Here is a 12,707-nt window from a genome sequence, read left to right as displayed (position 1 = left end):
GAGTGGATCTCTCCTTTGTGCGTCTGTTTTAGTCTTAGACTGTATCAGGAATCATTTGAAGGCTCATCCTGAGGTAGTGGAACCGTGGATTGTGTTTTAAGCCTTTATACTAGAAATAAATTTAGATACATTTTTAGAGCTTTGCTAATAAATCAGTGTTTAAAACAGCTCTGTAATACCACCCATTTTTCTTTTTCACTTGATTTTACGGTTTCAGTATTCTGATTAATTTAATTATTCTAATTTAATTAAAAGCTGAAAAGCCATCTTTTATCTTAGACAATTTAGAAACCAAATATTTGTGTTTAATTAGCATCTTCCTCGTGCACTTATAAAAGAAAGTGAGAATTATTTGCTGTTTGTGTCATACAGGAGCAGAGTGACAGCCTAATGCAGGGCTGGTGCCGAGCCTATGCTCAGTAACCTCATCTATTACAAGTGTTGTCTTTTGTTTCCTCCCCTACCTTGGACTCTTTTCCTCCTGATAATATGTGGTTGGTATGAATTACCAAAAATAAAAAAGCACAAGTTCCCAAATAATAAGAATAATTAGTGTTAAGGGTTTGGGGTATACCTTCCTAAGTTTTTCATGTCCTGCTACATCTTTTTTTTTTTTTTTTTGAAAATTTGGATATTTTGTCTGATGGTTTGGATTTGTGGGAGAGGACGTGTAAGGTACACAGGTAGGCAAGCATTGGAAGTAGGGGGATCGTGGGGTTCTTCTGAGGCCTTCATAAGGACTTCCTTCCTGCTATGTGAGATCCAGCTGCACCTATGTTGTGTTGCTGTAACATTTAAAATTTTCTATTCAGTGATTTATGCCTCTTCAGGACATGCTGTCTTATTTTTTTTTTTTTAACTTAAACACATTCGCTCAGTAAATTCCCATCACAATTTCAGATCGTCTCCAGCTTCAAGACCACCACGTCCAGGGCAGTGTGCCAGCTCGTGAAGGAGTACATCGGCCACAGGGATGGCATCTGGGACGTCAGTGTGGCGAGGACGCAGCCTGTGGTGCTGGGGACCGCGTCTGCCGGTGAGTCCACACCAGCCTCACTGCTGGCGGGCGTGGCCTGCCCTGGAAGCGGAAGTGGCCGAGTGGCGTTGAAACCTAAGCATGTAGAGGCGTCCGCCGTCAGGAGCCCCAGGGTGGCGTTAGAGAGACCCCCCTTTCTCCTCACTGGAGAGGAGATGCTTTTGAGAGCTAGTTAAGGGGCGTAACCTAATAACCCTTCAGAAAAAAATTCCTAAAATTAAAAATGTGCTCACTTGTGGAAAATGACTGCCAGCCTGTGAAAAGTTACTCACTAGCTCCTACCTTTTATAGTAGAAATAGGAAATGCTAACGTCATTAGAATGATGAAGAAAGTTTTTTCTTTTGTTTAAGACTGTGTTCATATATGAGCACCCCAGATTGTTTTGGAAATTACAGTTTAAGAAAAGAATACAGAGACCCTTTTCTGATATTTCTGAAATCTCACTTGGATAATCGGCATTTTGTTTCGGGTTTCCCTTATTAAGTCTCCTTTTTATCTTTTTATTACCCAGAGAGCAGAGGTCCAAAGAGCATGTATTATCTCAAATAATTTGTAACTGGTTTTGGATGCTACTTGCATTTGAATATAGCTTGATATTCTGAAAAGTCTTACTATTTCAACAAAATAACGAGCCCTTGACTCAAGTGACCCCTGTGTCCCAAGTCCCCAGCCTGGTGCCGGCAGTGCACAGTGCCTACGCATTCAGGTCTCTAGGTTCCCCCTGCCGGTTCTGTGGCCTCGGACGGGTCACCGGCCCCCTATTCTCTCGGATCAGTTGGATCACAGAGGAGTTTGAGCACAGTTGCACGAGGTACTGGTGGTGATGTAACTTCTCAGTTTTAGAATTTTTATCTTCCTCTTTTATTAAAAAGACCATAAAATCGGCAGCTCACTCATGTTCATTTGAATCTTGCAGATCACACGGCTCTGCTGTGGAGCATCGAGACGGGGCGGAGCCTCGCCAAGTACACGGGCCACGTGGGGTCAGGTGAGCAGTGGGACCATGGGGCGTCCTTTCAGAGGGAGGGCCGGGCCTCTGCCTCTGACTGTGTGAGCTTCATGAAGGGGCAGCTCAGCTCCCTGAACAGCGTTGTACCAAGGGTGGCGTAGAAAGCCGGCCAGTGCATACTTTGGAGCTGGAACATGTGCACTAGCAGCACGAACTGTGTTCCATTGGGAGGGTCCTCGGGTGCAGAGGTGCTTTGTGTGTCAGCTCCTGGGATCCTGGTGGGTGTGGATGTGGGGCTTTTTCCTGCGGGCACCGGTGGGCAGATGTCTCTGTTCCTCCCAGCGCCCTGGCTCAAAGCCATGTGTCACGCTGCCCCCGGCTCCCTCACCCCTCACCCCTCACCCCTGCAGACAGGCTTGGCAGTGGTGTCCGCCCTCCACCTCCAGGGTTAGGTGTGTCCCCCACGGACTTGGGTGAAACCCCTTCCTCTGCGTGTCTTCCGTCCTGTTGGGGGAGGGAGTACCTGCTGTCCCTTCAGGGCCGTGGCCAGGCTCCTCCTCCTCTTAGGGCACCTGCTCTCGCCTGTCCCTGTCGCCTCAGCATGAGAACCAGCTTCTACCTTCCCACATGGAACGTCCCCCCGCCCCACATACACTCCTGCCTCGTCTGCTGTCCCCTCCAGCTGGGACCCACTGTCTTCCCCCAGGTCTGTGTCTGGGTGGCTGCTGCTGCCTGCAGTGGATGTGACAGGCTAAATAGACAACCTAAAAATTAAAGTGTTAGCCAGCCTGTGTAAAAAATTCACAGCAGTCTTCTCATCCCTCCTCACTCCTCATTTTCACTTCTCAAAAGGCGACCACTTTTAACAGTTTTAAATAGTTTGCTTTTTTCTTCCATTTAAAAAAATGGTCTATCTTATTATTTCTTAATTTTGGAGTTTTCTACAAGGAAGTGACTCTTACTAAGGAGAAGGAGATTGGCCCGCTTCCTCCCTCCATCCCTCTGTGCTCCTTGTCATCATGAAATGGTTACGGCTCAACTTCCATTTAAATGGATGTTCAGGTTTTACCTACTTGTGGCTGCATCCATATAGTTCACAGCTCCCAAGCACGTACCTTACTTGCAATCCCCAGTTTTGCTTCTTCTGAAGGGAATAGTGGCCTTTTATTTTGGCCCCGTTCCGTGCAGATCTGCCTGACATGTGGCATTCCCTGCGTGTCTGTGTTCCTTTGCTGTCACTCTGGCCCCTCCCTGAAGCCTCCCCTCCCTCTGACAGTTGGTACCCAGGGCTGTAGCACAGATGCCTGCAGTCTACCTCCTGTGTCCTCCTGGGCTTTCTCTCCACCTCTGTCCTCTGTTACCTCCTGTCTTCTGGACCCTCTTCTTTCTCTTTCTCCAGGGAAGCCTGTCTTTCAATAGCTTCTTTCTTAAAGGGTCTTACAGGAAAATTTTGAGACTGTACAATGCTTGAAGAATGTATTTTACCTTTACACTTGACGGGTGGTTGGGCTGAGTGTAGTCTATGTAGGAAGAGATGAAGGTAGTGCTCTGCTTACCTTTTTTTTTTTTCTTTTTAAAAATTTTTTAATTTTTTATTTATTATAAATTTTTTTATTTATTATAAATTTATTTATTTATTTATTTTTGGCTGTGTTGGGTCTCTGTTGATGCGCACAGGCTTTCTCTAGTTGCGGTGAGCAGGGGCTTCTCTTGTTGTGGAGCTCGGGCTCTAGGTATGTGGGCTTCAGTAGTTGTGACGTGTGGGCTCAGTAGTTGTGGCATGCAGGCCTAGTTGCTCCATGGCATGTGGGATTTTCCCAGACCAGGGATTGAACCTGTGTCCCCTGCATTGGCAGGCAGATTCTTAACCACTACGCCACCAGGGAAGTCCGTGACTTGTTTTATCATAGCTTTCAGGATTGATATTAAAAGTCTAATAATGCTCTTTTGAATCTTCGTCCTTCGTAAGTAGTTGGATATTTGTCTCTTGAAGACTTTAGGATTTTTCTTTTAGGTCTTCTTAAAAAAACATTGTGTTGGACATTTGGTGGGACTTGGCAGTCTAGAAATGTACCCCCATGTCCACTCAGTCACCTGCAATCACCCCCGTGTCCACTCAGGTGCCATCACCCCTGTGTCCTGTTGGCCCCCTGTGGTCACCCTTGTGTTTGCACCCTGGTGTTTCCCGGGTGCCTCTTCTCACTGTCTTCCGTCTCTGTTGCTATGAGTTTGTGCCTGTTTCTTTCTAGACGTGTTGTGCACTTAGAGGAGTCTGAGGAGAGAGCAGGGCACAGGCTGCTTTGGGCACTGTCTTTGTCGTGTTTACGCCCTGCTTCTGCCTTTTCCACCTGGTGGTACTGATTGTATGACTGAGTTACTGTAACAGAGGGGGGTGTGGAGCCCTGGGGTTTTTAATCAGCACAGCTCCCTGCAGGTGGGTTGACGTGCCTGGCGCCTGCCTCCTTCCTCTTGGGTCCTCTGAGCAGAGTGTGCCCACCTGTGGACTGGCAGAGCTGCCTCCAGAGAGGAGGTGCTGAGGTTTGTGCCCTCTCCCCCTACGCACCCCCCAACCCCTGGCATTAGGGAGCCGAGTGGAGCCGGCCAGGTGCGGGCATGTGTCTTGTTAGACACATGATCTTGGAGCTTGTTATAAGGAACTGTGGTCTCTGGCCCCCTCTCTTCTATTCCTCACGTGGCTGCTGTAATTGACGTTAGCTGTGTTGTGAATAAGCTGCTGGTGGGGCTGTGGGTTGACCCGACCCGCTGACTTTGGGCTTTAAGGCCTCATCTCACCCACACGTACTGGGGTCCCCCCGCCCCACGTCTGTGTAAACAGTACTGAGAATAAACTGGCCCTGCAGCTGGTGGTCGTTGGCGCCCACCGTTTGCCGGATTCTTGGCTAAGCACGTTGCCTGTGTTCTTCACTTAAACCTCGTGGTCATCCGTGAGATTACAAATGTTCCTGCTTGCATCACTGATTTGCTGGAGTTCACATAGACACCAGAAAGTAACAATTGATGGTTGAAATTGGGAGCATTAATACTGTTTGTTAGTAGTGTTTATTTGGGGCGTTTTCTATTTAACATTTTTAAGGCAGTCACAGTTTTCACCAGCTCTTCCCACAGTTCTCTCTGGTCTAGTGTTAATGGTAAAAGAGCATCTTCTAGCATTTTTCAGATTCTTAGAAAAGTATCAATCTAATGGCATACCTGACAGAGTCTTAGTGGAAGAGAGAACTTGCTGAGGTTTGGGAAGCTCGCTGTACACCCTGTGTCTGGGCTGTGGGGGGTGTGGGCTGGCTCTCCAGTGCCTTGGGTTGGCCTGTGTTGGGGTGACAGGGAGCTGCCGACCGAGAACAGTGACCTCCACCCTTCCAGCCTCTCGTCTGCCTGAGGAGAGCTCCTCGGCAGGCAGGCAGGCTCAGGACTGGTCAGTCTCTGGGCAGCGTTGTCATGGGGCCGGAGCCTCCCCAGGACACCTCGGGCAGATTCCTCCATCTGGAGAAGAGACTGGGAGGGTATCATAACTGTTCTCATCTGGTCCCGATCCATTCCTATCTGAACCGTCCCTAGGCCATCAGGGGCTTGCCTTCTCTGAGTTCCTGAGTCTTCTGGAACAGAATAGACTGGGTTTTTGGAAGGGTGGGCTTGTGGGCAGCTGGGTAGGCAATAAACAGTGTGCACTACCATAATCTGCCTCTGCTTGTTATAATTATGTTTTCTTTTTTCATCCTGGTTTATTTTTAACTCTAGTTGACTTCCCTATGTATAAAAAATAGATTATTAATATCCTTTTTCTGTGTAGCCTATTCTTGAGCAGTTTGGTAGTTCACATTTAGTTACTTTGTATTGTACCTCTTTTTTTTTGGCCACGCCACGTGGCACTACCTCTGTTCTCTTTAACTTACATGTTTATTCATAGTTTAACTGAATTAGGATATTTAATATTGAACTATCATAGTTCCTTTAGTTTTTAATTTAACTTTGCAATACATACTGTAATTATAATAAATATTGATATGTTCTTATTTTAAACCTGTTTCTGTAATATTTTTATTTTGCAGTAAACTCCATTAAATTTCATCCATCAGAACAGTTGGCTCTCACTGGTATGTTGATTTTGGTTTTTTATTTATTGAACGGTTATTGCTGATCTGAAAACAGTTGTCATCATTCCTTTCTCATCAGTAGCATCAGGATTAGCCACGCCTTTCACAGAAGTTAGTCGTTAGTAGACATTTTACAAATTGCATGAGAAATGAATAAAGAAAACTACACTGAGGGGTACTTTTTTCTTAAATGAGTAGTGGATCGCGAATTAGGTGAACTTGACTTGATGTCAGCTTGAACTCCGCCGCGTTCTCCTGGAGGTCTTTTTATGAATCCCGTCCCTGCCACCCGCTCTTCCTGCTCGCGGGAATGTGCTCGCTTCTCTGACGCCCTGTCGGCACAGAGATGAGGAATTTAGCAGCCCTGAGTCGGGCTCTCTGCAGGCCCGCATCTTTACTCCTTCCCAGGCAGTTCTCCTGGAAAGAGCTGTGGTACCTTGGTTTGTCTTCATTTCACATAGTTTAAAAACACCTTGATTATAGGGACTGCCCTGGTGGCACAGTGGTTGAGAATCTGCCTGCCAATGCAGGGGACACAGGTTTGAGCCCTGGTCTGGGAAGATCCCATATGCTGGGGAGCAGCTAAGCCCGTGCACCACAGCTACTGAGCCCGTGTGCTGCAACTACTGAAGCCCATGCACCTAGAGTCCGTGCTCTGCAACAAGAGAAGCCATTGCAATGAGATGTCCGTACACTGCAACGAAGGGTAGCCCCTGCTCGCCGCAACTAGAGAAAGCCCATGTGCAGCAACGAAGACTCAGTGCCGCCAAAAATAAATAAAATAAATAAATTAAAAAAAAAAAAGCCCGTGTGCAGCAACGAAGACCCAACGCAGCCAAAAATAAGTAAATAAATTAAAATAAAAATTAAGAAAAAATAAAATGACACCTTATATTGAGTTTTTCCATAAAACTGTCTGACACCTGTGGACCCCCATGGTGTTTTGGGGACACGGATGGTAACCTGAAGGACGAGTGTTTGTCTAGACCAGAGGTCAGCAAGCTTTTCCGTAAAGGACCAGAAGTAACTGTTTTCATCTTGAGGCCACACGGTCTGAGTCACAGCTGCTCAGCTCCGTTGCCACGGAAGCAGCAGAGATGGTGCACGGATGAGGGGATATGGCAGTGGGCAGTGACCCTTGTTTGTGTTTACAGGGTGGGTGGCTGCCTGGATTTGGCCCATGGGCCAGTTCTGCTGACCCCAGGACAGAGGACAGAAGTGGGACTAATCAGTGCTCTTACACTCAAGTCAATCAGGTGGCAGGGTCCTTTGAGGGTCCAGTTTTAACAGGCCTCCCCCACAGAGCTAGTGGATGCCTGAATCAACATCTGGGGAGTAAAGGAGGCCAGGAGTTTAACCTAGTTATGTGGGCCATTTGTTTTGTGGTTGGGAAGAGACGGAGACCAGTGACAACCAGGCTGGAATGAAGGGGATGAAATCGAGACACGTCAGGAAGCTGCAGTGGGAAATGGAAACAAAGTAGTGGCCTGGAGAGTGGAGCGCCAGATGGGTTTGGACAGGATGCTGACTCGGAGGGAGATGGGCAGGTCAGGCGCTAAATCCATTCCACGCCACAAGACACGTGCCGCCATTTGCTGCCTTGGGGAAGCTGTGCAGCCACGCAGAGAAGGTGGGGTTCAGACGGTGCTCTCGTGGGGGCAGTGGAGGTGGCCCTTTCGCACGTCTGTGGGACTGCCTGTGCCCCTCAGCTGCTCTCTGTCTTTCCCAAGTCCAAGCATCGCCTTACAGCCTGGCTGGTGATAGCAAGGTCTCAGTACCAGGGGCTGCATGGCCAGCTGTGGGGTGCATCCAGGTTCAGTGAATGGGAACGTGCCCTTGAGTTACTGTAGTTTTGGGTTTCTGTTTTCTTAGGTTGGCCAGATGGAGAATAAAATCTGAAACTTGTAGATTTTCTCTGAACCTTCACAGCTTTCCACCCTAAGATGAAGGGGGTTATTTTTATAGGTTATCATTATCTTTGTGTACTTTTGCTATTCTCAGTAGCATTACGTAGTCTCAGAGGTAGCTGTTTAAGTATAGTCAGTCACTTGCAATCCCTCAGGTACAGAACTTAGCAGGAGCCTAGCCAGCGCATGTTTGCACCTCGGGTAATTTCCCCTCTTTCTCTCCTCAGCTTCTGGAGATCAGACCGCCCATGTCTGGAGGTATGCGGTTCAGCTGCCCACTCCGCAGCCTGCAGCCGACACTAGTGTAAGCAGCACATTTACTTACCCTGAAAGCACGATATGGGGTATGTTGGTAGGTTCTGGATGCTTGTGAGTTTTAGGATAAACTTATAATTTGTGTTGTGGGCCGAATGTGTGTGTCCCCAAAACTCATAGGTTAGAGTCCTAAACCCCCCATGGGGCTGTATTTGGAGATGGGCCTCTAAGGAAGTCATTAAGGTCAAATAAGGTCACAAGGGTGGGGCCCTTATCCAGTAGGATCAGTGTCTGTAGAAGAGACACCTGAGGGCTCCCTGTACCTTCTCCTTGCACGCACCGAGGAGAGGCCATGTGAGGACACCTGCCAGCCAGGACGTGAGCACTCACCAGAGTGCCGCCCCCAGCCTGGCTGCCGAGTGGACCAGGGCCGAGTCTCTGTCTATATCTGGGTGTGTTTGCTTTCACTTTCCTTTCCACAAATGTTAAACATTTACATTACTTCTTTAAAATTTTATGGTTAAGTTATACTTCTTAATATTTTATGTATTTGATTTTAGACAACTTGTCTGTCTTTCATGTGAGATAAATCCTGTACATCACTGGTGCATGTGATATCATTTTTATGTGGGTAAAGTTTTTTTTTTTTTTTTTTTTGTGCCTGCTTCCTTCTTTTTTTAAAATTTAATTTTATTTATTTTTTTATACAGCAGATTCTTATTAGTCATCCATTTTATACACATCAGTATATACATGTCAATCCCAATCGCCCAGTTCATCACACCACCACCCCCACGCCACTTTCCCCCTTGGTGTCCATACGTTTGTTCTCTACATCTGTGTCTCTATTTCTGCCCTGCAAACCAGTTCATCTGTACCATTTTTATAGGTTTCACATATATGCGTTAATATACGATATTTGGTTTTCTCTTTCTGACTTACTTCACTCTGTGTGACAGTCTCTAGATTCATCCATATCTCTACAAATGACCCAATTTCGTTCCTTTTTATGGCTGAGTAATATTCCATCTATATATGTACCACATCTTTATCCATTTGTCTGTCAGTGGGCATTTAGGGTTGCTTCCATGACCTGGCTATTGTAAATAGCACAGCCATGAACATTGAGGTGCATGTGTCTTTTTTTTTTTTTTTTTTTTGCGGTACGCGGGCCTCTCACTGTCGTGGCCTCCTGTTGCGGAACACAGGCTCTGGATGCGCAGGCTCAGCGACCATGGCTCATGGGTCCAGCCGCTCTGCGGCATGTGGGATCTTCCTGGACTGGGGCACGAACCCATGTCCCCTGCATCGGCAGGTGGACTCTCAACCACTGCACCACCAGGGAAGCCCTGACATGTGTCTTTGAATTATGGTTTTCTCTGGATATATGCCTAGTAGTGGGATTGCTGGGTCATATGGTAATTCTGTTTTTATTTTTTTAAGGAACCTCCATACTGTTCTCCATAGTGGCTGTATCAGTTTACATTCCCACCAACAGTACAAGAGGGTTCCCTTTTCTCCACACCCTGTCCAGCATTTGTTGTTTGTAGATTTTCTGATGATGCCCATTCTAACTGGTGTGAGGTGATACCTCACTGTAGTTTTGATTTGCATTTCTCTAATAATGAGTGATGTTGAGCATCTTTTCATGTGCTTCTTGGCCGTCTGTATGTCCTCTTTGGAGAAATGTCTATTTAGGTCTTCTGCCCATTTTTTGATTGGGTTGTTTGTTTTTTTAATATTGAGCTACATGAGCTGTTTATATATATTAGAGATTAATCCTTTGTTGATACGTTTGCAAATATTTTTTCCCATTCTCATGGTTGTCTTTTCGTCTTGTTTGTAGTTTCCTTTGCTTTGCAAAAGCTTTTAAGTTTCATTAGGTCCCATTTGTTTATTTTTGTTTTTATTTCCATTACTCTAGGAGGTAGATCAAAAAAGATCTTGCTGTGATTTATGTCAAAGAATGTTTTTCCTATGTTTTCCTCTAAGAGTTTTATAGTGTGCGGTCTTACATTTAGGTCTCTAATCCATTTTGAGTTTATTTTTGTGTATGGTGTTAGGGAGTGTTTAATTTCATTCTTTTACATGTAGCTGTCCAGTTTTCCAAGCACCGCTTATTTAAAAGACTGTCTTTTCTCCATTGTATATCCTTGCCTCCTTTCTTATAGATTAGTTGACCATAGGTGTGTGGGTTTATCTCTGGGCTTTCTATCCTGTTCCATTGTACTATATTTCTGTTTTTGTGCCAGTACTGTACTGTCTTGATTACTGTAGCTTTGTAGTATAGCGTGAAGTCCACGAGCCTGATTCCTCCAGCTTCGTTTTTCTTTCTCAAGATACCTTTGGCTATTCAGGGTCTTTTATGTTTCCATACAAATTGTGAAATTTTTTGTTCTAGTTCTGTGAAAAATGCCTGTGGTAGTTTGATAGGGATTGCATTGAATCTTTAAACTGCTTTGAGTAGTATAGTCATTTTCACAATGTTGATTCTTCCAATCCAAGAACTTGGTATATCTCTCCATCTATTTATCATCTTTAATTTCTTTCATCAGTGTGTTATAATTTTCTGCATACAGGTCTTTTGTCTCCTTAGGTATATTTATTCCTAAGTATTCTTTTTGTTGCTGTGGTAAACGGGAGTGTTTCCTTAATTTCACTTTCAGATTTTTCATCATTAGTGTATAGGAATGCAAGAGATTTCTGTGCATTAATTTTGTATCCTGCTACTTTACCAAATTCATTGATTAGCTCTAGCAGTTTTCTGGTAGCATCTTTAGGATTCTCTATGTATAGTATCATGTCATCTGCAAACAGTGGCAGCTTTACTTCTTTTCTGATTTGGATTCCTTTTATTTCTTTTTCTTCTCTAATTGCTGTGGCTAAAACTTCCAAAACTATGTTGAATAATAGTGGTGAGAGTGGGCAGCCTTGTCTTGTTCCTGATCTTAGAGGAAATGGTTTCAGTTTTTCACCATTGAGGATGATGTTGGCTGTGGGTTTGTCATATATGGCCTTTATTATGTTGAGGTAAGTTCCCTCTATGCCTACTTTCTGGAGGGTTTTTTATTATAAATGGGTGTTGAATTTTGTCAAAAGCTCTCTCTGCATCTATTGAGATGATCATATGGTTTTTCTCCTTCAATTTGTTAATGTGTATCACATTGATTGATTTGTGTATATTGAAGAATCCTTGCATTCTTGGGGTAAACCCTACTTGATCATGGTGTATGATCTTTTTAATGTGCTGTTGGATTCTGTTTGCCAGTATTTTGTTGAGGATATTTGCATCTATATTCATCAGTGATATTGGTCTGTTGTTTACTTTTTTTGTGACATCTTTGTCTGGTTTTGGTATCAGGGTGATGGTGGCCTCGTAGAGTTTGAGAGTGTTCCTCCCTCTGCTATATTTTGGAAGAGTTTGAGAAGGATGGGTGTTAGCTCTTCTCTAAATGTTTGATAGAATTTGCCTGTGAAGCCATCTGGTTCTGGGCTTTTGTTTATTGGAAGATTTTTATTCACAGTACAGTTTCAATTTCAGTGCTTGTGATTGATCTGTTCATATTTTCTGTTTTTTCCTGGTTCAGTCTCAGAAGATTGTGCATTTCTAAGAATTTGTCCATTTCTTCTAGGTTGTCCATTTTATTGGCATAGAGTTGCTTGTAGTAATCTCTCATGATCCTTTGTATTTCTGCAGTGTCAGTTGTTCCTTCTCCTTTTTCATTTGTAATTCTATTGATTTGAGTCTTCTCCCTGTTTTCCTTGATGAGTCTGGCTAATGGTTTATCAATTTTGATTATCTTCTCAAAGAACCAGCTTTTAGTTTTATTGATCTTTGCTATCATTTCCTTTGTTTCGTTTTCATTTATTTCTGATCTGATCTTTATGATTTCTGTCCTTCTGCTAACTTTGGCTTTTGTTTGTTCTTCTTTCTCTAGTTCCTTTAGGTGTAAGCTTAGATTGTTTATTTTAGATTTTTCTTGTTTCATGAGGTAGGCTTGTATAGCTATAAACCTCCCTCTTAGAACTGCTTTTGCTGCATCCCATAGGTTTTGGATTGTCATGTTTTCATTGTCATTTGTCTCTAGGTATTTTCTGATTTCCTCTTCGATTTCTTCAGTGATCTCTTGGTTATTTAGTAACGTTTAGCCTCCATGTGTTTATGTTTTTTACGTTTTTTTTTCCCTGTAACTGATTTCTAATCTCATAGCATTGTGGTCAGAAAAGATGCTTGATATGATTTCAATTTTCTTAAATTTACTGAGGCTTGATTTGTGACCCAAGATGTGATCTATCCTGGAGAATGTTCCATGCGCACTTGAGAAGAAAGTGTCATCTGCTGTTTTTGGATGGAATGTCCTATTAATATCAATTAAATCTATCTCGTCTATTGTGTCATTTAAAGCTTGTGTTTCCTTTCCTTGTTAATTTTCTGTTTGGATGATCTGTC

General features: G+C 44.2%; 1 protein-coding gene across 2 annotated transcripts in view; it reads left to right on the top strand.

Annotated features, from left to right (window-relative positions):
* WDR37 (WD repeat domain 37) overlaps positions 1–12,707 on the top strand; it is a gene marked incomplete at both ends in the record, with an annotated part of 43,576 nt that overhangs the window by 10,629 nt on the left and 20,240 nt on the right. For both annotated transcript variants that reach the window (XM_079701296.1, XM_079701295.1), the window contains 4 exons: positions 901–1,036; positions 1,954–2,025; positions 6,051–6,095; positions 8,230–8,306. In XM_079701296.1, coding sequence (XP_079557422.1) covers positions 901–1,036; positions 1,954–2,025; positions 6,051–6,095; positions 8,230–8,306 — 330 coding nt within the window. The remainder of the gene's footprint in view (positions 1–900; positions 1,037–1,953; positions 2,026–6,050; positions 6,096–8,229; positions 8,307–12,707) is intronic.

Source organism: Hyperoodon ampullatus (genome assembly GCF_949752795.1).
Source record: "Hyperoodon ampullatus genome assembly, chromosome: 3".
In the NCBI taxonomy this organism is placed as follows: Eukaryota; Metazoa; Chordata; class Mammalia; order Artiodactyla; family Ziphiidae; genus Hyperoodon; species Hyperoodon ampullatus.
This window is presented reverse-complemented; position numbering and strand designations above follow the sequence as displayed.